This window comes from Carcharodon carcharias, chromosome 9 (genome assembly GCF_017639515.1).
Source record: "Carcharodon carcharias isolate sCarCar2 chromosome 9, sCarCar2.pri, whole genome shotgun sequence".
Classification (NCBI taxonomy): domain Eukaryota; kingdom Metazoa; phylum Chordata; class Chondrichthyes; order Lamniformes; family Lamnidae; genus Carcharodon; species Carcharodon carcharias.
This window is the reverse complement of record NC_054475.1, coordinates 17,537,004-17,560,660: the sequence shown is the minus strand read 5'-3', so window position 1 is coordinate 17,560,660 and position 23,657 is coordinate 17,537,004. Positions and strand designations below refer to the sequence as shown.

At 42.8% G+C, this 23,657-nt stretch overlaps 1 protein-coding gene across 3 annotated transcripts in view; it reads left to right on the top strand.

The window, feature by feature from the left end:
* Positions 1-4,042, top strand: part of foxp4 (forkhead box P4) — a 440,188-nt gene extending 436,146 nt beyond the window's left edge. For all 3 annotated transcript variants that reach the window (XM_041196036.1, XM_041196037.1, XM_041196038.1), the window contains exons 16-17: positions 1,046-1,209; positions 3,204-4,042. In XM_041196036.1, coding sequence (XP_041051970.1) covers positions 1,046-1,209; positions 3,204-3,348 — 309 coding nt within the window. In that variant the 3' untranslated portion in view covers positions 3,349-4,042. The remainder of the gene's footprint in view (positions 1-1,045; positions 1,210-3,203) is intronic.
* Positions 4,043-23,657: the final 19,615 nt, after the last annotated feature.

Below are 23,657 nucleotides of genomic sequence, written 5' to 3'. Positions count from 1 at the left end.
CAGGAAAGCAGATAGCTAATTTAGAGAGAGAGAGAGAGAGATGATGATGAGGCAGAGTTGGGCGTCATCAGCACTCATGAGGAAACTGACGCTGCTTTTGGATGATGTGACTGAGGGGTATCATGGTTTTTATAATGATATAAAGGCACCAATCGCTCAGGATCAGATAAACACATTGTGGGTTCATTTATTGAGACTAGGCACATGGTGACACTTATACAGGGGCACAAAGCTTGAAGACCACACCAGAGCTGCAAAACTGAAACTAAAACTGGATCGCATGACACACTTCCTTTCTAATGATGTCATGTTGCAATCCCTTAAAGGCACCTAGCAACGGGTGACATGTAGATATGTAGTAGGAGAGGCCCAATGAAGGATTCTGCAGTTGGTTCGGACTGCAGTGTTCTGCCTGCCCACCTGCCTTATCCATGTGTCTGCTCTACACGTGTGAGCCAGTACTTTGACTGCTACATGGTCTTTGAGCATAATGACAGGACATTGAAGAAGGGCACCCAGTCTGTTCTGCTTCGTGCACTTAATAAACAGAAGGAGTTACAGGATAGTGATCAGGCACAGGAACACTGGCTAATTCTTATTTTTAACCATCATTAACCTGGGCAAACTGATGCCAACAATAGTACCCAAAGCTAAGAGAAGATACATGAGCAGAGTCCAGGGGTCTGATCTGGGGCCTTCATCTCCAGGATCCATCTCTGCCTTTCAGTACAGTATTTTGACACTCCCAGGATTGTTACATAGAATATACAGCAAATAGGCCATTCAACCCATTGGCTCCATGCTGGTTTTTTGTGCTCCACATGAGAATCTTCCCACTCTCTTTCATCTCACGCTATTAGCATATCCTTCTATACCTGTCTCTCTCATGTGTTTATCCAGTTTCCCCTTAAGAACGTCGACACCATCCATCTCAAACACTCCCTGTGATAGCGAGTTCCACATTCTCACCACTCTCTGGGTAAAGAAGTACAAGTGACCTCTAAGTGCACTAACTGGTTTTAAACCTTCTTCCCCTCTTCTCCAGGCAGCTTTAGCTGAAAGCAATATGCAGCTGCTCAACAACCCGACCTTAATGAACCCCTCGGCCGGTGGCTTGATGCACGTGGGTCACGATGACGTCAGCAGCACCGTGGAGCAAGTGAACAGCAACGGCAGCAGCAGCCCAGGGCTGTCCCCTCAACAGCACGGGTACGACCCAACTCCGGGGCCTCGCGACTGGGGGCTGGGCAATGGTCAGAGACCAGGGGACAGGGTCCAATAGGTTAGACACAACAACAGCTTGCATTTATGTAGTGCCATTAACATGGTGAAACATTCCAAGGCGCTTCACAGGAGGTTATAAATCAGACAAACTCGCCAGCGAATTACACAAAGAGGTATCGGTAAAGGTTTAAAAGATGGGATTTAAGGAGCCTCCGAAAGGAGGAGAGAGAGTCGGAGAGGCAGGAGGTTTCAGGGAGGGAATTGCAGAGCTTGAGCCCCAGGCAGCTGAAGGTACGATTAAAATCGGGGATAGGACAGAGATCAAAATTTGAGGAGCACGGAGATCTTGGAGAGCTGTATGGATGGGGGACAATACAGAGATAGGGAGGGGTGAGACCATAGAGGGATTTGAAGAAAGGATGAGAGTTTTAAAATTGAGGCTTTCTCAAACCGGGAGCAAATGTAGATCAGCGAGCACAGTGGGTGATGGGTGAACACAAACCTTCAACTTAGGCACATGGGCGCGTATCCTGCCTAAACCACTGAGCGCCTCCTCCAGCTGTTAAGAATTAAAGCTAAGAGTTTGGACCTTCTCAGTCCAGTTCCTAGAGGGAATCCCACAGCACAAAACTGTCTCTAATTCAACACCAATTGGAAAGGTTACTCGGGCACCTTATTGGAAACACTGGAACAGTAGAAGATTCTGTCCTGAGGTTGGCTAAAGTAATGGGAGTTTTGCAGTGTGTCTAGCATTACTGTACCTGAACTGGGCATGCCTGAGGATAATTGAATATAGCGATAAACAAACATGGTGAAGGTTTACTCGATTCTCGTTGGGAATGATGTGAGCATTCAGATAGAAATTGCACTCAGGAAGTGAGTAGGTAAGGAGGGAAAGTGTACATGAGCTGTGAGAGGAATTGTGTCTCCATGCTCTCCATTGTTCACAGTTGTGTGTGGGGCACTGCTATAGTCATCATATCACCTGGTTTAACTTGTGGAAGATGACTGGGTCTTTCCATGGGAGAAGGTGAAAATTTAAGTTATTGATTAGCCTGTGCCCATGGGCTGAGACAACAAGCATATTTGACTCTGACCTACCTGAGGGATATTTATTCACTCATAAAACACTGAGCATTGCAGCCTCAGAGCAATGGGTTCCAGTTTGTTTCCCTTACTTTTTATCACTGCCCTCCTGAAGATACTGCCTCATGCTGGGGAGTGTCCCACTGATGGAGATACCAACCATCTTCTAATGTCCAGCATCTCACCCAATTCAATGTTCTTCAGATGCGAGTCTTGTGCACTGACACTTGTTCTGCTATTAAGGCATTCTGCTATCTTACCTTTATGCCACTATCAGCACCTTCTTTAGCCCTTATCACTACCATTAACACCCCCTTGTCCTGTGTCCAAGACATCTTTGTCAAATCTCTCCTGACCTCCCACCTACCTCTGACCTTTTATCTTTCTCCACCCCTTCTTAAACAGTATAAAACCCATCACATTTCTACTTCTCTCTAGCGCTGAAGACGAGTCCTACGGCCCCGATATGTTAACTCCGTTTCTCTCTCCACAATGCTGCCAGACCTGCTGAGTTTTTCCAGCACTTACTGCTTTTATTTCGGATTTCCAGCATCCGCAGTATTTTGCTTCTATCTGAACACTGAGTGTTGGAAGTCTATGGGGGTGACCTACACATGACCTTTCTTGACAAAGATGATGTGGAATGGGATTCCTGGCATTGTCTCTGCTTCCTAGCCCGAGGCATCAACGGTGCATACTGCTGACTTGACTTAGGCCAAGTATCTGTCACTTTCCATTCCTTACGATCCTCTGATGCAATTACCAATTACAGCAGCTGAGTCCCTTCTTAATCTAGTTGTGAATTAATGCAAAGCGTGTTAAAGAGCATAAAATTGTGGAAGTATTCTCCAATCTGTTATTAAGCACCAATACACTTATCAATCTCTGTATAGGCACCAAGTGCACATCAAGGAGGAACCTGCAGAGTTGGAGGAGGACGACCCGTCTGTCTCAATTATCGCAACCGCCAATGTGAATTCGGAAATGCAGGATGCTAGAGAGATGGAGGAGGAGCTAACAGCAGAGGAATTGGAATAACATGGAACTCGAGCACTTCAAGTTATTAAACAAAAAACAAACAAAAAAAAAAACAGGGTCAGACCTCATACCTGTACATCCATCATAACAGCATCTCCTGGGTCTAACTCACCTGGACTGAGTGATCAAAGCAAGGAGCAAGTTCTTCAAACACCGATAGATACTTGAAGACTCCAATAGCAGCTTTGATTGTCCATTAATAATGGAGCCTTGGAACACAAACCAACTTGTTGGGTGTAGCTTGAATGGCTCCAACTTATCAAAGCAAAGCTGGTGACCATTTTATTATCTTTCTTCCCAAATGTTTTGTCACTAACACAGCGATGATTATAGTCTTCTGACTGCCAGGTAGTCACACAGACCTGCAATGTGAATAAGTCACTTATTCACTGATAGGGCCCCAAACAGACTTTTTCAACCTGCTTTAAAGGTACCTCAATTTGAAATTTTTGTATCCAATGCTGTAGATAGCTCAACAGGCACATTGTATTTAAGCAGAGAGTAACTGTGGAACTGTTTCTGGGGTATCAGATCACGCTCACTGGCCTAAACATCTGAGGAGATTCAAACGAAAGAGCTATCGAGGACAGTGTTAACTTGTCTTTAAACTCCCACTGCTATTTTAGCTTTTGTGTTTATGTCTGGAACAGGGGAATGGGTTGGGGAGGGGATTGGGATGGGAGGGAAAAGGAAAGGGCCAACCTTTTAAATCTTTCTCATTAAGCTTTGTATTGTAAATGACTGAAGATTAGATAATGTTGACGGAGACCTAATCAAAGGTACAACTGTGGAGAAAATGGTTAGAGAGCCAAATAGTCGGTGTTAACTCCTTACAGGCGTCAGGTTTTAAAGCTAAGCACAGAAATTTTCTATAAAGCTCACCTGTAAAAGGGTTTAAGGACAGTATATTAATATACCTTAAAAGAAATGTGAAGCTCCGAACAAAAAGCAGAATATTTCTTGTTGGTTCTGTTTGGACTGCATTGGTAATACTTCCATCCAAACTGACTGAGACTCTGCTTTGTGCCAGAGAATCTTTCCCCTGATTGGTTTTTGGAGGTGTTTGGCGTGGGGGGAGGAATCCAGAATTTCTAATGCTGATCACTTACAGTACCCCCTGGTGTTGGCACTCACTGTGGAGGTTCACCCATGATGAATGGGCATTTAAACAAAGTGCCAACAAGCAGACAGCACTTGTGGACTTCTGGGACTGAAGGGAAGAGGCAGGAAGAGGGAGAAAGGGAAGTTAAGGGGAAAGCAGAGGGCAGGAGGGTATTGGGTGGCAGAGGAGTGCTGAAGGGAGGGGTAACAAAGGGGCATATGGCCTCTTTCTGTGCTGTAAATTTCTGCGATTCTATAAGAGGATGGGAGGAAGAGGGTTGGGGATAGTGGGGGTGTGAGAGGTGGGGGGCCCCTGGAGGGTGGGAAGAGGGAAGAGAACCCAAGACCAGGTTTCAGTTTTTTGTGACAAGTTTTCAAAGCAGCCTCAGCAAACCCTGCATCAGAGTGAGAAAGAGAGAGAGAGTTTCTCTGTGAAATGACTTTGACAAAACCAAATCGAAGATATTAGTGACCAAGACACAGTATTCACTTATCCTTTTCATTGTTTTGAAATAATGTTCTTTTTTACTTAACACAATGCGCTGTGCAATTTCAGTTACCAAAAAGAAATTTGATATATTTACAGTATTTCTCTGTGACTTGACAGTTCAAACAAAGTGCAGTGATGTCATCTCTGTTAGGTATATTTATCATGAGGTCCATGTTGTGGCTGGGAATAGCTCGATGAGGAAAATGTTTTTTGTTGCCAAAATCACCACAGAGTTAGAGGTTGTCTCTGTTTCTTGACTTAGAACACGATGAGGCAGAATAAGGGGCACAGGCAAGGGCAGGGGATAGAGACTCTAGATAAGGATAGATCACTGCTATAGGGTTTCCTCCATTAGAAAGAAGTTGCAATGGAGCTGTACAAAGCTAGTCCACTTACTCGTGAAGATTGATTCCACTTGTTTCTTCAAAATAATCCACCCACACACAAAATCCAGTTTTTGGTTGCCGCATTTATGGTACATCTAATCCCTAAACTAAACCATCCAGTTCAAAACTGGATGGAATTCCTACAACCCAAACACAGCAGTAGAGTCTTCATTTAAAATGAATGTAACTGAGGCATCTGATTGTAACCTGAATGGCCTCCTTGATATGCCCAAGCTAGGGTACACCTTGTCAGACGGAATATGACTTATCTCAAATTTCTGGTGTTAACTACAACCCATGGATCATGATGTTCAACCACATTTGTTGGCCATAAATCACATCCTGTGGGTCCTCATCACCCACTTTGTGGGTGGTCCTCATAACACAGCCCACCTTTTCCTCATCTGGGAATCTCAGCTCCACAGATTCCTGGCCCATGGGGCATTTTCAGGATGGCATTTGGTACCATTCTTTAGTTGAGTGAGAGAAAGCAGCAAAATTATTTTGGGAAACAGGATTATCTCTATAGAAATTGAACCAATCACAATTCAGGTCCTAGACTTTTATTTCCCAAGCCTATTAGTAAGTTTGAAAGCACAGTCTCTGTGTGTGAGCACTTCAGGAGACAACTATTATTCCATAGGGAGGAATCTTGTAGCATTCCTGGGAAGGCAACTCAAGCAAAAATCTGGTTTAAGGTTCCAGCTCTCAATGAAAGGTTATCCATCTGTCTAGATTTCTTGAGAATTCACAGCTAATGGTCAGAAAATTCAACACAATTCCTCTCTGTGTTTTAACTTCCTTCGAGGAAGGAAGTGAAGGGATAGGAAAGAGAGACAACAAAATATCAGAGGAAGTGAGACAGAAAGTGAGAGAGAGAAGCCACTCACTGGTTATCAATATACTTGTTCACAGAGAATTAATTTTGCCTTTTCTGAGATGACTTGGTCTGTAAGGTTAATCCTGGTAACTGGATGTGGTGAAATCCTAAATCTCTTTACACCAATGCAGTTGTGATGTTGTTGCACGTTGAAACCAGAACAATCAATCCCCACTCTCATCTCCAGATGTTTGTTATGGTCAAAATCAATTAGCTCACTGATCATTCTTGTGATCAGCCAATGGCACATGAACAGGAACTTGCCTCAGTACGAATCAACTTGTGTTTTTCTCTCTCTCATCTTGCCAATTCAACCACTAAGGGCCAGATCTCTGCCCTCTGACTTCACACAAAGGGGTTTGGTGAATGCAGTGAGCAGGAGGCTTGTCGATGGATCATCACAGGTTCACGTTCAGCCTGTAAGTTGAGAGCACAGCCCGGTCTTCGAGCTATCAAATTCCATCATTGTATGTGGCGTGGTCAGAGGCTTCATGTGGAGCACTGGTGAGATGTTCTATTTTGTAACAGGTCTTGCCTTTTGCTGTAGTACCTCAGTGCCAGATGTTGTGACAGGATCCGTGAGGTTTATTGTTAAGGGTTTGGAAGGGCAAAATGCAACAAAACATTGAGTGATCTCCAAGGTGTCCAAGTGTTCCATCTCTCTTGGGTAGCACGGGTACATAAACCCAGGAGGTGTTTCTGGAGTCAGACCCCCTGCTCTTATTAATTTGCAGAAATCTTACATTGTTGGTACTAACAGTGGAGGTAAAGTGCAAAAAAAACCTTTTCTGAACTTCCAGGCCCCAGAAACTCTAAAGAGGAATAAGAAATATGAACATAACTAGAGCTGAATTATGAGGCCAGATTGACAGGATTCAAGTCTACCTGGGACCCATGGATCACCAGTTGGAGATCCCCAGTTGTACAGGATCCAGTAAAACTCTGGACGTACAAGCTATAAATCTTGTGATTCTTTTTCCTCAGGTGAAGGCAGTTAAAGATTAATTGTCTCAATGACATTTTGAAACAAGGAGGGAAAAATTGAAATATTATGAGGCATTAGAGTTTCCACGACAACACCATTACTGAGTAAAAAAGGTCATTTATATCATTGAAAGTGGAATCATGAATAATGTAATGACCACTAATTAATTATCAAACCTGATATATTACACATCACAAGCCTTCATAATCCTGAAAACCATAAAAGATTATTACTAACCTGGCACACATGGTGAAATATCTTGATTTTTTTTCATGTGATAATTAGCATTTTTTAAAACAATGCAGCAGAATTTCAGGATCCTGCAAGTATCCCAATCATATGTCGTCTTGTTTGTTATTGTCTTTTTGAGAATTCACAGACTCCCTTTATTGCCCTTTGATATCCAGAGACTTTGAGGGTCTTAGTTTAATTCAGCAGGTGGGGAACCCACAGAAATGAATGGAACATCAGTTTTACAATTCACCTGATAGTGCTGTTTAAAGTTTGATGAAATTCAGGACCAGGTTAACTGTGTTTGTAGGTTTCTGGCTCTCAGTCATCAGTGACGATTACCACCCCACCTGCACCGCACTCCCCCCTCACCCTGCCCCCTCTTCCCCCATAGAAAATTGTGGGCAGTCAGAATCGGCAGGTCAGGGTTGAATGGCTTTACATTAGTGCGGGATCTCAGTGTTCTTGGGAGTGGTCACACTCAGTAGCCCATGCTTGAGACGATGAATCAGACTTTAAGGGAGTACTGGATAGAGAAACAGGATTAAAGTGACGTGGATTTACATTGAACTAACAACCCCTTGAAGCTCGGCTCTTCTCTGGCAGCAAGGGTTTGCTGAATTTGCCTAGTGTTCAAAAATAGGAGCAAGAGTAAGGCCATTCAGCCCCTTGAGCCTTTTTTTGCCATTTGCTGCTTAATTCCAGGCTCTATAAGTTTTGCTTAAAGATGGGTGTCAGTCCCTGTATTCTCAACAGACTTGCATAAGCATCAGATACATGGGGGAGGAGAGGCCAGGGTAGGAGGGGGTGCAGTGCAGGTGGGGTGGTAATTTTAATGTTCCCTGGCCAGAATCAGATTGACATCCCGTGTTATATCTGGACTGGTTAGATATTCTATTGATGTCACTGTGGAGTAAAACAGGAGGGTGATTAGTGCCTGTTGTTTCCAGCTGAGTGGATCAGGTTAAATTTACCCCCAGAGTCTCTTCAACACTTAGATTTGCTTCTGCCCCACATCCACTTCCACTCTGAATGAAGAAGTTGTAAACGGCTAAATTTGAATCTTTTCCACTTTTAAAATCTTATTTTGCAATTGACCAAAGATAACTATTTTCTTCTAAATGGCAAAAGTATCTACTAGCCTGGGCCCTCTTGTGAATGCATTGTAAGGGCTGATCCATTAAACACAAGCTTTAGGGAAATCACAGCTCGCCTCTCTGTTCAACTTGTGACTGGATATCTGAAGTGAATAGCAATTTCTCAAACTCTGGCTGTCACCGTTCCCAGACTCAAAAAGTGAATGTCTATAGAGCTAAGACAAGGTGAGTATAAAACCCTTCCGAACGAGCTATCAGCTTAAAGCCCCCATGTGGAGCCATTCAGAAAACACAATCGTTGATCCACAATGAGGGGCAGTGACTTTGAACCAACATGGATTTGTTTCATGTCCCTCAGTTAGAAACTAACAAAGTTTTGAAACTTGTTCCAAAGAAACAATAAATTCAAAATTAGAATCATTTATTATTTATTCGAAAATTGAGTTTCAGCTTTCTGTTCTTGGCTGAGTTATGATTCTTATCCAAAGTTTTAACGTTTTATTATTTATTTTGCCTCTGGCTTGTTTACGTTTTGTTGAAAATGCAATTTTTGAGGGAAGTTAAAACCCTTAAAAGGGGAAATCTTTTTGAGAATGGGAGAGGAAAAGTAATAATTTCAGCAAGCACTAATGCCATTTGGTGCCATTAGGCATTTTGGAAAGGGGAAGAAGGGAAAGGATCATTTTCTCTCCAATGTTTCAGTACAGACCGTGTCTTTTTTCATTCTGTCATTGGATATGGGCACCCATCCTTCATTATCCTTGAGAAGGTGGTGGTGAGCTGCCTTCTTGAACCACTGCAGTCCATGCGGTATAGGTACACCCACAGTGCTGTTAGGGAGGGAGTTCCAGGATTTTGACCCAGTGACAGTGAAAGAACGGCGATATATTTCCAAGTCAGGATGATGAGTGACTTGGAGAGGAACTTCCAGGTGGTGGTGTTCCCGTGTGTCTGCAGCCTTTGTCCTTCTAGGTGGAAGAGGCCGTGGGTTTGGCAGGTGCTGTCAAAGGAGCCTTGGTGAGTTGTAGCAGTGCATCTTGTAGATGGTGCACACTGCTGCCACTGTGTACTAATAGTGGAGGGAATGAAGGTGGTGAATATGGTGCCAATCAAGGGATCTGCTTTGTCCTGGATGTTGTTGAGCTCCTTGAGTGTTGTTGGAGCTGCACTCATGCAGGCAAGTAGAGAGTATTCCATTACACTCCTGACTTGTACCTTGTAGATGGTGGACAGGCTTTGGGGAGTCAGGAGGTAAGTTACTCTCTGCAGAATTCTCAGCTTCTGACCTGCTCTTGTAGACACAGTGGTTAGTATTATATGGCTAGTCCAGTTCAGTTTCTGGTCAATCATAGCCCCCAGGATATTGATAGTGGAGGATTCAGTGGTGGCAATACCATTGAATGTCAAGGGAAGATGGTGAGATTCTCTCTTGTTGGAGATGGCCATTGCCTGGCACTTGTGTGGTGCAAATGTTACTTGGCACTTATCAGCGTAAGCCTGAATGCTGTCCAGGCCTTGCTACATTTGGACATGGACTGCTTCAGCATCTGGGAAGTCGTGAATGATGCTGAACATTGTGCAATCATCAGCGAACATCCCCACTTCTGACCTTATGATGGAGGGAAGGTCATTGATGAAGCAGCTGAAGATTTTTGGGCCGAGCACATTACCCTGAGGAACTTCTGCAGTGATGTCCCAGGATTGAGATGATTGACCTCCAACAACCATAACCATCGTTTTTTGAACGAGATATGACTCCAGCCAGTGGAGAGCTTTCTCCCCAACTCCCATTGACTCTAGTTTTGTCAGAGTTCCTTGATGCTACACTTGGTCAAATGCTGCCTTGATGTCAAGGACCTCACCTGAAGCACTTGTAAATAAATCCATGCAGCAATCAGCTGGCCATGAGATATCTGATCCTAATCACTCATTTTTAAACGAATGAAAGCCTAGCAAGGACTAATCTCCCTCTTTGGTGGAAGTACAGAATGGCAATAGTGAATCAGCACCCTTCTCTTCACCACAATTGATTTCCTTTTCAATTGGTTTCACTGCACACAAAATGAACTGCCAATTCACTATCATCCAATTCACAATCTCACTAATGACTCCTCCACAAAAACTTAATAATTTCCAATATTTCACAGTAGAACGTGAGTCCTAGGCTTTGATTTTAATCGTTTTTTAATATTCTGTCCAAAACCATGTACGCAGCCATGTCTTTCTTGTTTGACGTGAAGGTGACCATGTTCATTAGCTGCATGTTTAGTACGATTCCAGTGGGTACTTGGGTGACTGTTAATGCTGATCCACGTTCTGAATGCTCTGCTAATGCTGATCCACGTTCTGAATGCTCTGCTGCAAACAGGACAGGATACTGAAGACAATTGAGTTTTGGATGAGCTGCTGGCTCGGAATTTTCCCTGCCTCTGATACGTGCTTGGTTTCAAAGGAGGCCACACCAATTTTTTTTATTTGGTTGCTTCAGATTCAGTGATCCTGGACGAGCTTCTCCCAGGACTTGGGTTCGATATCAAAACTCCTAAGTGAAGCCTTCAGGGTGCCCTTGTGACACTCCGCTTGACTGCTGTGACAACGCACCCCAGACTCGAGCTCTGCATGGAAGATTTGCTTCGATGAGTGAGTGTCGGGCATTCTGGCTACGTGACCGGCCCAATTCAGTTCTGACTGTCTCAATGTGGCGTGGATGCTTGGCGCGCGAGCTCGAGTAAGCACCTCAGTGTCTGGTATCCTGTCATCTGATCTTCAGAAACTTCCAAAGGCAGCTCAGGTGAAAGTGGTGAAATTCTTGGCATGACCATGGTACACAGTCCAAGTCTCACATGTGTAGAGCAGAGGGGGCAGGACTGTTCTGTACAGACTTTCAGTCTGGTAGGCAGACTTACTCTCCTTTGTTCCCACACTGATGTTTGAAGATTGCCAAAGGCTACACTTGCTTTGGCAATTTTTGCATGTGCCTCATCATCAATATGGACAGCTCAAGAGGGTGTGATGCTGAGATAAATGAACTTATCCACTGCTGACAGGTTCAGGTCATGGACTGAAACCTTGAGCTCGAGATAGGGCTTCCTGGAGCAGAGGCTGGTGCTTCAGTTGTCTTCATGCTGATAGTAAGACCAAAGTTATGGCATGCATTGGAGAATAAGTCCATGCTTCACAGTCCTATAATTAACTGGTGGAACCAAGGCCTAATCTCATGCTTATGAATGACCACCTAAATGTGTCCTCTTTCTTTTAACCAAGTGATGTTGTTTTCTAGTGAGTTGTACATCAGAGAACTGTTTACTAGTCTATCAAGGAATTGTCAGAGAAATGGCTGCACTAGGCACCAGCAAAATCCTTGGTCCCCTGTGTTCCATATTCATTCAAAAATAAACATGTTGCACCATAAATATAATAGCACTTGATTTTACCAAAAGACCAACTTTACCTTGGTCTTCTCTCCCCAAGCATTTTTGTTGTTCCTTTCACGTATCCTCAGCTCTGTGTTCCAAGGCTTATTTACCAATGGGACATTAATCTGACTAAAGAGCAGCAAAGGTTTCAGGAATAATTCAGATTGGAGTTCTTTGTCACAGTTTTTATGAGGCTTTTACCTCTTCTAGAATAAAATACCTCCAGTTGTCTAATTCTTGAAAGCATTGGTCTGGTTTATCTAGTTAGTCATTTCCAGACTGTGTGCCTCAAAAAGTGGACTCTCCACCCAGCCCCAAAATTGCTGACTCCAATTTCCCCCAGAATCCTTTTAATTTTCTCCCTTTTTAGATACTCCTCCAATTCCCATTTTAAATGATGTTCCAGTCTCTGCCTCAGTCACCTGTTGTGGTGATTTACCCCCTGTTCTGGTAACCATCAGTGTAAAAATATTCCTTCCAACTTCTTCCTTCACGGTTTCTGTGATAATGTTCAGTCAGTGATCCAACTCACCAACCAGTGTAAACGGTCTTTCACCATTCACTCTCTCAAAACCTCGTAGATTTTGAAAGCTTCTATTAATTCTCCCTTAACTTTTCTTGGTCCGACTTTGTATTTTCAGACTGGCCCAGAGCGAGAATGCAGTGATAGCCACATCTAACCCTTCCTAAACATTTCATGTCAGAAACACTGCAAAATGTAGTGCTACTACCTCCTTGTAATCCGTGGTCAGAAGCCAGGATAATTGGTTTAGTTGCAATTAGGAATAGGGTTTAAGATTTTTTTTTTAATAATAACCACAACCTCACAAATACTTAGGACATACAACCAAAAATCCAAAGAAGGCAACAGAGTTTATTAAGCATCAGTCGAATGTTTTGAAAGCACCAAATACAAGAAATCTTCAAGGATCAGGAATTCTCTGTAACATCTTGATGCTCCATCTGTTACTAAAGATTTTTTGATCTTATAGGGTCAAGAACATTAGCTTTAAGATGTGAACCCAAAAAAAATAAATGAGTGAAAATCAAATGGTTTAGCACAGGTGTTAAAGCTAACTGATCAAGACCCTGGATAAGAGTGTTAACAAGCCTAACTTGGCTAACATGTACACAAGCAGAGCGAGTTTCTCCTGCTGTTACCTATTGCTTCCCTTTATTTTACCTAGGTTCATTAGGGAACAGGTTGGCCTGCATCTGTTCTATCATTAACATTCCTCCTGGTTTTTTGAAGGAATCTTGTGATCGGACAGTTGTTTGGTACTGATTTGAGTTTGTTTTCATCCTTGATTTAGCATGGACTGTACTTCAGTGGGATGTAGAAGTGTTGGGGATTTAGTGAGAATTTCAGTATTGGTTCATAGCAATAGGTATATGGATGGGGCTGAGGAACAGAGCTACCTTGCTGTGTAAATACATAATCCCAAATCAGAAACTGGTTCAATTTTTCAAAGAAACTGTGGTTGGACCATTTGACCTCTCATAAAATTCAGCACACAGTGAATGTATCTCATGCTCCATTTCTTCCTCCTGCACTTATGGTAATAGTATGTCCCTGGGATGGATTATAGACTCAAAGGTCCATGAAATTAACATATTATTACTAACATGTACCTCAGCAAAAAGAAACCTTTACGGTGGTGAGAATTTTACTAAAGGACAGGATGCACTTGCTGGTATCGATTGTACCAATGTAACTCGGGAAAAGTTGTTCACTTTGTGTTAAGTGTCTCTGTTTTTACTCCATTCTTATTTAAATGAATCTTGAGTTCCTACCATAGTAGGAACCATGACTTGTGATTCTTGTTCTTTTGGGTTTTGTGAGCAGAATCCACATCGAAGATGTGAGTTTAATGACATTCCATAATGCACAGAACATTGTTTGAGCAGCTAACTAGCTCTCTGCTGGAGTTGGTTCTGAACTGAAAGGAGAATCCTTTTCACTGCTGGGTTTGAATTGACTATTCCAACAATTTCCCTTTGTCTTTTTTCTTCAACTTCAAGCTTTTATTAATGCGGCCCCAATGCTGTCATGGTAACACAGTCTGCCATGGTTGGAAAAAAAAGTGACACAATGCAATATTGCCTGTATTTGAACAGAAGTCAGCACTAAGCCAGGAATCTCATTCAAAGAGACCCACAAGAGAGGCTGTACTTCTGAGAAATTGTAACATCATATTGGAAAGACATTGCTCTGAATGTATTGTTGATGCTCTGTACAGACAGTTTTATTCTATATCTAACCTGTGCTGCACTTGCTGTGGGAATTTTTGATGGGGGCACTGTAGAGGGAGCTTTATTCCGTATCTAACCCCATGCTGTACCTGTCCTGAGAGTGTTTGATGGGGACAGTGTAGAGGGAGATTTACTCTGTAACTAACCCCATGTTGTACCTGTTCTGGGAGTGTTTGATGGGGACAGTGTAGAGGGAGTTTTACTCCGTATCTAACCCCATGCTGTACCTATCCTGGGAGTGTTTGATGGGGACAGTGTAGAGGGAGATTTACTCTGTATCTGAACCCCATGCTGTACCTGTCCTGGGAGTGTTTGATGGGGACAGTGTAGAGGGAGCTTTACTCTGTATCTGAACCCCGTGCTGCCCTTGTCCTGGGAGTGTTTGATGGGATAGTGTAGAGGGATCTTTACTCTGTGTCTAACCCCGTGCTGTACCTGTCTCGGGACTGTTTTATGGGGCAGAGTAGAGGGAGCTTTACTCTATATCTAAAACAAAAACAGAAAATGCTGAAAAATCTCAGCAGGTCTAGCAGCATCTATGGAGAGTGAAACAGAGTTAACGTTTCGATTCTGTATGACCCTGCTTCATTTCTCTGTATCTAACCTGTGTTGCACCTGAATCTAGTACTCCACTATCCCACATCTACATGGCATATTTTCACTCAGTAAAAAATGTAATTATTAGTTTTTAGATAACCTGATGCCCTAGTTAATGGCAATTCCAATTCCTCCTCTTCCCAGCCGCCCCTACACCAACTCGCCTCCTTGAAAGTGGGGTATGTTGGTTTGGTTGATGTAGCCTTGTTTCATAAAGGTATTCTGCGAGAGGTGGCTATGGTCTAAGTAGGGGGGAGGGTAAGCACACCCAACAGCAACCAAGCAGAATGAGATTTGTCTTCCCAGGAAATTGCAAATGCCAAGGAATTGTGGCAGGGCCTGGGCGGCAGTGGAAAACCGGCCTGATTTAATAAATGCTTGAAGCTGTCACTCCACAAACCCAGCAGTGAGATGCTTGGAATTGGGGTTTTTTTTTGGTTTTTGAAAAAAATAGCTCTTAATTTTATTTTTCTTCCGTATTTCAAAGGAAGGATCTGGAGACCTCAAAAGGACTGAACTTTCAATAAATAAATAAGGAAAGAAATGCTTTAAGACACTTCTGTAAAGAAAAAGAGAAAAAAAAAGTTTTAAAAGTGCATAACATGACTATTAGTTACCTAGTCAAAACAGACATTAAAGAAGGGCAGAGTTTCTTGCGATATTTTATGTATCGATGTATATTCTGTAAGTTGCTTGCTCCTAAGAACATGAATTGTTCCTCCACTTGTTTAATTATTGTACGGCTTTAAGCTCTGATTTTGATTTTAGATTAGCTTATTCTGCTCTCCGTGTGCTTCCTTTCTGGCTTGTGGCAGGTTATATAGCTGGATAGTTAAACCTTTTTTTTTGACTGCTTTGTTACTCCATATGGCATCTGAGTTGATGTTATTAACTTTTGGGGGAAAAAAAAACATGTAGGTTTAAAAATAAGTGGTTTAGGTAATGTTTGTATATTTATCTTAGTTAGAATAATTTTGATACTTCCCTATTCAGTGTGTTAGGTTAATTCTCTCAAATGCGAGGTTTTTTAATTATTGTCTTTTCAAATTATTCCTATATTCACCATGCGTTTTACCTCAAAGAAAAGCATTTTTTTTTAAAAAATGATAAATAGGACCAAAAATTAAAAGATAGGAGGGATATTCCCTCTTTGTTCAAATATTAGCTTCAAATACTCACCATTTCTGTTTTGCAATCTCTTTTTATCCCTCATCCAAAGCAGCTGAAAATATGCATTTCCAAAGGAAAAACTTGCACCAGTGATTTTAAATTGAAAGGTGTGCAATTACGCTTTGCCATATTAGTGTTAAAGTACACCAGGCATTCATAAAATGAATATCTTTGCTACCTTCATGGTAGTGTTTGAAATAAAACCCTCTAAAATGGGTCTTCTATTGTACCAGTGAATTCAGGATCTCAGATGCAGTGAGTTAAATGTCCTATGCTAATATCGCAGAGTGTGATTTCACTCCCCTCCCCTTACCTGCCCTGCCTGCTTTAAGAGTTGTTGAGGGTTTGTTTGTCCCTTTTCTCTGCCTTGAACTGAGAGCCAGGGAAGGAAGGGGATGGCAGAGAGGGTGTATGATACTGAAAATGTGGACAGTTTAATTGAATCTGGGGAGTGTGGATAGTGGAGGGGGGTGGGGTGGTCAGGACACTGTCCTGGTGTGAGCACTGGGAGTGGAGGGAGGATTGCTCTGCTCACTGTGAAATAAAATAAGAAATGTATTGGGACTGAAATCTGTGCAAAATGTGCTGCCAATTCATTATTGCCTATTTTGCATAGCTGGCCCAGAGGAATTTACCTTCCATTTTTTTCTGACAAAGGGAGTGATGTCACAACTCAAAGGGACCAGGTTGATTCTTCCTGCCTTTTTTTTTGCAGTAAACTCTCCAGTTTCTCCTCCAAAGAGACAGAATCCTTTCCTAAACACCCAGTTCTGATTTGACTTCGATTTGACCCTCCCCCAATTGCAAGGAAAGCGCTGGTGCCAGGATGTCTGCAATATCTGGCATGTGAAGCAAAGCGAGAGCCAGGCACCACCCCTGGCCTATGTTAAGTTGCACTCCCAGCCTGCGGAGCAGCAGGAGAAACCAGCCCGAAATCTCACTCCTGATCAGTTGCCCCATGCCTCCAGCTATAAAGTGAGGATACATGGGCATCAGAACAGGAAGCAGTAAAAAATTGGAAAATTGAAATCAAATGGATTTATTATTTCCCACCCTTTGTCAAGGATGCTGTTTCTCCCAAGAATTACCCTCTGCAACATTGTTGATTGATGTGTGTTACCCAAAGAATCTAAATCTGAAAAGTAGCAAAGGCCTCAAAACAATTTGAGGTGTTATGAGTTCTTTTTGTCATGGTGTTCCATCATCAAATCACCAACAAACCTGGAAAAAAACCCCAGTTCTCTTGGATTTGTAAAAATTGGTCCTTCAGCTGACCCCAAGTTGACACATGGCACCCAGGTCAGTACACAAAATGGGGGCAAAGGCCACTCGAGGAGTTCCCAACAGCCCAAAGTCCTCCAATCTGAGGTGATAATGCCCTATTCTAGTGGACACTGGGCAATCCAGTGACTGCAGGAGACCAGCCCACAGACTTAAACTGAACCTCAATACAAACTCCTTGTCATGACGGACGAAGATTCATAGCTTGGAAACCTTTAGGTCAATGCATTTTATTTTCTCTAAATGTTGCATATGAAAGCATTCTACAGTTAGGTTTGGGATTCTTTGTGATTTCATTGAAGTGTGACACACCACCAGGAGCGATTTGTGTGTGTCGCCTATTACGTTATATCTTATTGGTCTGGGATTCTGGGAATTGAATGATGTTACTGGGGAGGTGAGGTCATTGGGCTCTTAATGTTTTCACAAGGGTGTGTGAAGCACGATTGGAGGATTGATGATTAAAATACTGACTGGATTATACAATGAACTAAAAATTAACCAGTCAACAAGATTTGGCTTAAGTTATCAAAAAAAAGAGGAATGAAGGAAATCTGAATTAAGAATAGAAAATGCTGACAACGCAAAACAGGACCTTTCAGGATCATGGAGCAACTGTTTATCGGAACCCTCGTTTAAAATAAAATGTAAAAAAAAATTCAAATAAAGAGCATTTACCCTTGTGGCAATGTTTAAGGCTTTGTTAGCCTCCCCATTCTCCAAGCTCCTCCTGTGAGATCCAATATAAACCTGGTTTGAGGTGTAAATTATTTTTTTTTAAATGCATTATACAGGTTTTCTCACTGTCGTAGTTTGCAGTTTGGCGAAAACTTGAAGCCATCCTTGGTAAAACGCTATCACTTGGCATCTGACTTATTTGTGAGAGTGAATGAGCATTACAGCCCAAAGTGGTTGCAAACGCTTGTGACCAAAAGAACAACAGACCATCTTAAATCTATTTTACTTTGTATATTTATTTTTTAATCTTGTCTGATTGCAGTTTAGGCTAAGGCAGAGTAAGGACTACAGCTCACAGTTATCGACAACCATCCATTTAATCCGAAGAGATTGTTGATTTATTCCTTCTTTTTCTCTCTCCTACATCCTTTCTCTCTTTCTCTTCTCTTTCTCTCTCTCTCACTCGTATTGGTATTTGTAAGATTACATTACTGTCTGTGACCTGCAGGGAATAACGATCATCCCTCTTTCAGTCACTGCCCGTTCCTGTCACGCTGTAACAACATCTCTGGCATATTTGTAACCCGATATTCCCTGTCTGTACAGCAGACATTAAACAAATGTACAGTAGTTTTAGTTGCATGTATTCAGTACTAATTATTGACAATGGCATTATAAAATGCAATAAAAAAAACCTATCACACTGTTTAAAAACTGTGGCCTTTTTGTGTGGAGGATTCAAGATTTTTCAGTACATTATACAGAAAGGATTATTACATCTGAGTGTGTGTGTACGCACATGTGTACATGTGCGCACGCACAAGTCTGTACAGGAGTGTGTGTGTGTGTGTACATGCAAGTGTGTGCGCGAGTGTGTGCGGGTGTGTGCGCATGTCAGGGTGTGAGAGGGTGCGTGTCAATGTGAGTGTTTATGTGTGTGTGTGTGTGTGTGTGTGTGTGTGTGTGCATGCACACGCGGAGGGGACAATTTCAAAGTTTGTAGCTGATACGATACTTGGGAGTGTTGTAAACTGTGAGGAGGATGATGTAAAACTTCAAAAGGACATAGACAAGTTGGTGGAGTAGGCAGATAGGTGGCAGATGAAGTTCAATGTGGAGAAATGTGAGGAGATGCATTTTGGTAGGAAGAACATGGACAGACAATATAAAACAAGGGGTGAAATTTTGAAAGGGGGTGCAGGAGCAGAAGGACCTGGGTGTATACGTACATAGATCATTGAAGGTGGCAGAACAGGTGAAAAGAGCAGTTAATAAAGCATATAGTATCCTAGGCTTTATTAATAGGGGCATAGAATACAAAAGCAGAGAGGTTATGCTGAATTTATGCAAGACACTTGTTAGACCTCAGCTGATATATTGTGTACAGTTCTGGGCACCATATTATAGGAAGGGTATGAACACATTGGAGAGAGTGCTGAAGAGGTTTACAAGAATAGTTCCAGGGATGAGGATAGATCAGAGAGCTTGGGACTATTCTCCTTGAACAGAAGACGGCTAAGAGGAGATTTGATAGAGATTCAAAGTCATTGGGGGAAGGCAGTGGTGTAGTGGTATTGTCAGTGGGCTGGTATCCCAGTAAACCCAGGGGTAATGCTCTGGGGAACTCAGGTTCAAATCCCACCATGGCAGGTGGTGGAATTTGAATCCAGTAAAAATCTAGAATTAAATCTAATGATGATTATGAAGCCATTGCTATTGTCATTAAGAACCCATCTGGTTCACTAAAAGCCACATGTACAAGGTCAGGTACCCAAAAGATATTTGGATACCTGAATTCAGAAGCATTCCCATTTACTAATAGGAAAGAAATCTGCTGTCCTTACTTGGCCTACATGTGACTCCAGACCCACAGCTATGTGGTTGACTCTTGAGGATGGGCAATAAATTCTGGCCGAGCCAGCGACACCTACATCCTGGAAAGAGTAGATAGGGAGAAGCTGCCCCCGTTGGTAAAAGGATCAGGAACAAGATTTAAAGTGATTTGCAAATGTGAGGAAAAATCGTTTTTGGGTCTAGCTGCACTGCCTGGAAGCCTGGTGGAGGCAGGTTCATCCGAGGCGTTCAATTATTATTTGATTATTTGAATAGAAACAATGTGCAGGGGTACAGGGAAAAGGCAGGGCAATGGCACTAGGTCATAATGCTCATTTGGAGAGCTGGTGCAGACATGATAGGCCGAATGGCCTCCTTCTGTGCTGTTAAGATTCTGTGATTCTGTGTCAGTGTGCCTGTGTGAGTGTGAGTGTGTGTGTGTGTCACTCTTTGTATTTGAATGTTTTCTTCTGAATTCAGGTCTCCAAATATCTATTGACCTTGTACATGTGGCTCCGTGTGTGTCCCTGTACTTCTCCCCCTATCTCTCAATCCCATTTAGCTACCTTTTTCACCCTATCCCTCACTCCCACCTTCCCTCATTATCCCTAAACCTCACCGACCCACCTTCTTGCCAGGACCAAACTGACAAAATACCAGTGAAATCTGATCAAGAGATTTAAAATTGTCGACAAGGTCCCAGATATTTGGAAACTCAAGAATTGCCCTGATGTAAAGCAAGTAACCACACGAGGTTGGATTTTCACCCCTTCTCTCCTGCACTGAGGGCCACTCATGCCTGCATAATGGGTGGCCCCTTATCTTTGTCACTGTGTTAAAGGCAGTGGTTATTGGGGCCTTTCAGTGGATGTTTAGTGCAGTCCCTGAATCATAGCAATTTACAGCACTGGAGGAGGCTATTCAGCCCATTGTGTCTGTGCTGGCTGGATAAGAGCTATCCAGCCTAATCCCACTTTCTAGTTCTTGGTCTGTAGCCCTGTAAATTATAGCACCTCAAGCAATAGCCAAGAATTTTCTAAATGTACCCCCCCGGCACCCAACACCTTCCAGATGAAAGAAATTATCCTCAACTCCCCTCTAATCCTCCCACCAATTACATTAAATCCACAGCCTTGATCATTGGTTTCTCAAAAGAATATAGCTCCTTCCTATCCAATCTTTCTATCTCCCTCATAATTTTATACGCCTCGATTAAATCTTCCCTCAGCCTCCTCTGTTCCAAAGAGAACAATCCCAGCCTACCCAATCTTTCCTCATAGCTGCAATTTTCTAGTCCTGGTGACATCCTCATAAATCTCCTCTGTACCCTCTCGAATGTAATCGCATCTTTCCTGTAATGTGTTCAGAACTGTGTGTGGTACCCTGGCTGTACCTTAGCTAGTGTTCTGTACAGTTTGAGTATAACATCTCCACTCTTATATTTTATGCCATGGCTAATAAAGGGAAGTATCCCATATGCCTTCTTAACCACATTATCCACCTGTCCTGCTGCCTTCAGGAGTCTGTGAACATTCACTCCAAGGTTCCTCGCTTCCTCTATACTTTTTAGTATTTTGTTATTCATTATGTAATCCTTTACCTTGTTTGACTTCCCCAAATGCATCACCTCACACTTCTCTGGGTTAAATTCCATTTGCCAATTTTCTGCCCACCTGACCAGTCCATTGACCTCTTTCTGCAGCCTACAGCTATCCTCTGTAAGATTTTTGGATTCGGGCCCATGGATACCTAAGATATCAATCGGCTACTCATATGTCATTTTAAGGTGGTTTATTGAGTTTCTGAAGAAGCAACAGTTTGGATATGATACACTAACAAATTAGACAGAAAAAATGTACAACCCCTAACAATTGACAGCAGCTTACTGATCCCAGAGGACAAACTTCAGGAGGATATCAATGGACTGGTCAGGTGGGCAGAACAGTGGCAAATGGAATTCAACCTGGAAAATGTGAGGTAATGCACTTGGGAAGGACTAACAAGGCAAGGAATTACACTATGAATGGTAGGATCCTGGGAAGTACTGAAGATCAGAGGGACCTTGGTGTACATATCCCTGAATGTAGCAGGGTAGGTAGATAAGGTGGTTAAGAAGGCATATGGGATACTTGCCTTTATTAAGCGAAGCATAGAATACAAGAGCAGGGTGGTTATGCTGGAACTGTATAAAACACTGGTTAGGCCACAACTGGAGTACTGCATGCAGTCCTGGTCACCATATTATAGGAAAAATGTGATTGCACTGGAGAGGGTGCAGAGGGGATTTACCAAGATGCTGCCTGGGCTGGAGAGTCTGAGCTATGAGGAAAGATTGGATAGGCTGGGGTTGTTTTCCTTGGAGCAGCGAAGGTTGAGAGGGGACCTGATAGAGGTGTATAAGATTATGAGGGGCATAGATAGGGTGGATAGGAAGGCACTTTTTCCATTAGTAGAGGGGTTAATAACCAGGGGGCATAGATTTAAGGTAAGATGTTGAAGGCTAAGGGGGCAGTTGAGGGGAAGTTTTTTCATCCAGATGGTGGTTAGAGTCTGGAACTCATTGCCTGAAAGGGTGGTTGAGTCAGAAGTTCTCGTAACATTTAAGAAGTATTTAGATATTCACTTGCGTTGCCATAGCCTCCAGGGCTATGGGCCAAGCGCCGGAAAATGTGATTAGTGTATTCGGATCTTTGTTGACCGGCGAGAACATGATGGACTAAATGTCCTCCTCCTGTGCTGTAAACGTCTATAAACGGACACAGAGTGTGTTGATCTCAGTAGCTCACTCTGACCTTTAGTCAAAGTGGAAACTTTTCTCTTGATCTTCCTCCTCTTCCTCTGGTCCATCTTCCACCTGAAGAAGGCAGCTGCCCGACGAACACTGGCACCTCACCAGCACCTCAGCCCCCCACCTCCAGTATAACAGCAATATATATATATATATATATATATATATATGTACACCCTTTTCTGGGGACTGGTGTACCCAGTGTCAATCACCTCTCTAACTACACTGACCAATAGATACAGGACAGGTACTCCAAACGTCAGGATAGTTACTACCGCTCCTGCTCATCATCCTGCTCAAGGTCTGCTTTTTAGCTTACATTAAGCTGAGGGTCACACCCTGGTCCTTTTTAAACAATTGCATTGATAAGGGGGTGCATGGGGTGCCATCCCAGCAGCTAAGGAACGTCAACATGGTAGCCTGAACTAAAATTGTTTAGAGGTCAAAGTGTTTAGAAATCCTCTTTCCAGAGAAACAATCAATGCTGTTTAACACATCCTGTCAAGGTTCTATATTTTGCAGAAAATACCTATTTATTCAAGCTCCCAATTTCTTACACCTCCTCACCATCTTACACCTCCACAATATCAACCACATGGCCAACTTCTGTATCATTTGCAAAGCTTTTAATCATAGCCCTATACTCAAGTCCAAACCAATGATATACGCCAGAAAAAGCAAGGGACCTGGTACTCAGCCCTGAGCAATCTCACTGGAAATAGTTTTCCAGTCACAAAAACACCCATCGGCCATTATGTTTTCTTTCTTGCTACTGAGCCAATTTTGGATCCAACTTGCCACTTTCTTTTGAATCCATCGGGAGAATTGTCCCCTCATCAGGGGGGTTGTGCGGGGACGGGTGGGGGCGGGTGCAGGCCCGATCGTTGCCCCCTGATTGGGTCCACGCCGCCATTTTACGTGGGCGGGCCAATTAAGGCCCCACCCAGTGTGGCATGTGCCTGGAAGTACTGAGCACTCCCTGTGTAGGCAGTTGGGGGGTGGTTCTCTGAGTCGGGGCCTGTGCTTTTTAGCGCATGTGCGCAAAAGAGCGCAGAAATCTCATTAAATTAGTTTAAGTTTTAAAAAGTTAAATAAGGATATGAAAAATTTTTAAGGCATGTCC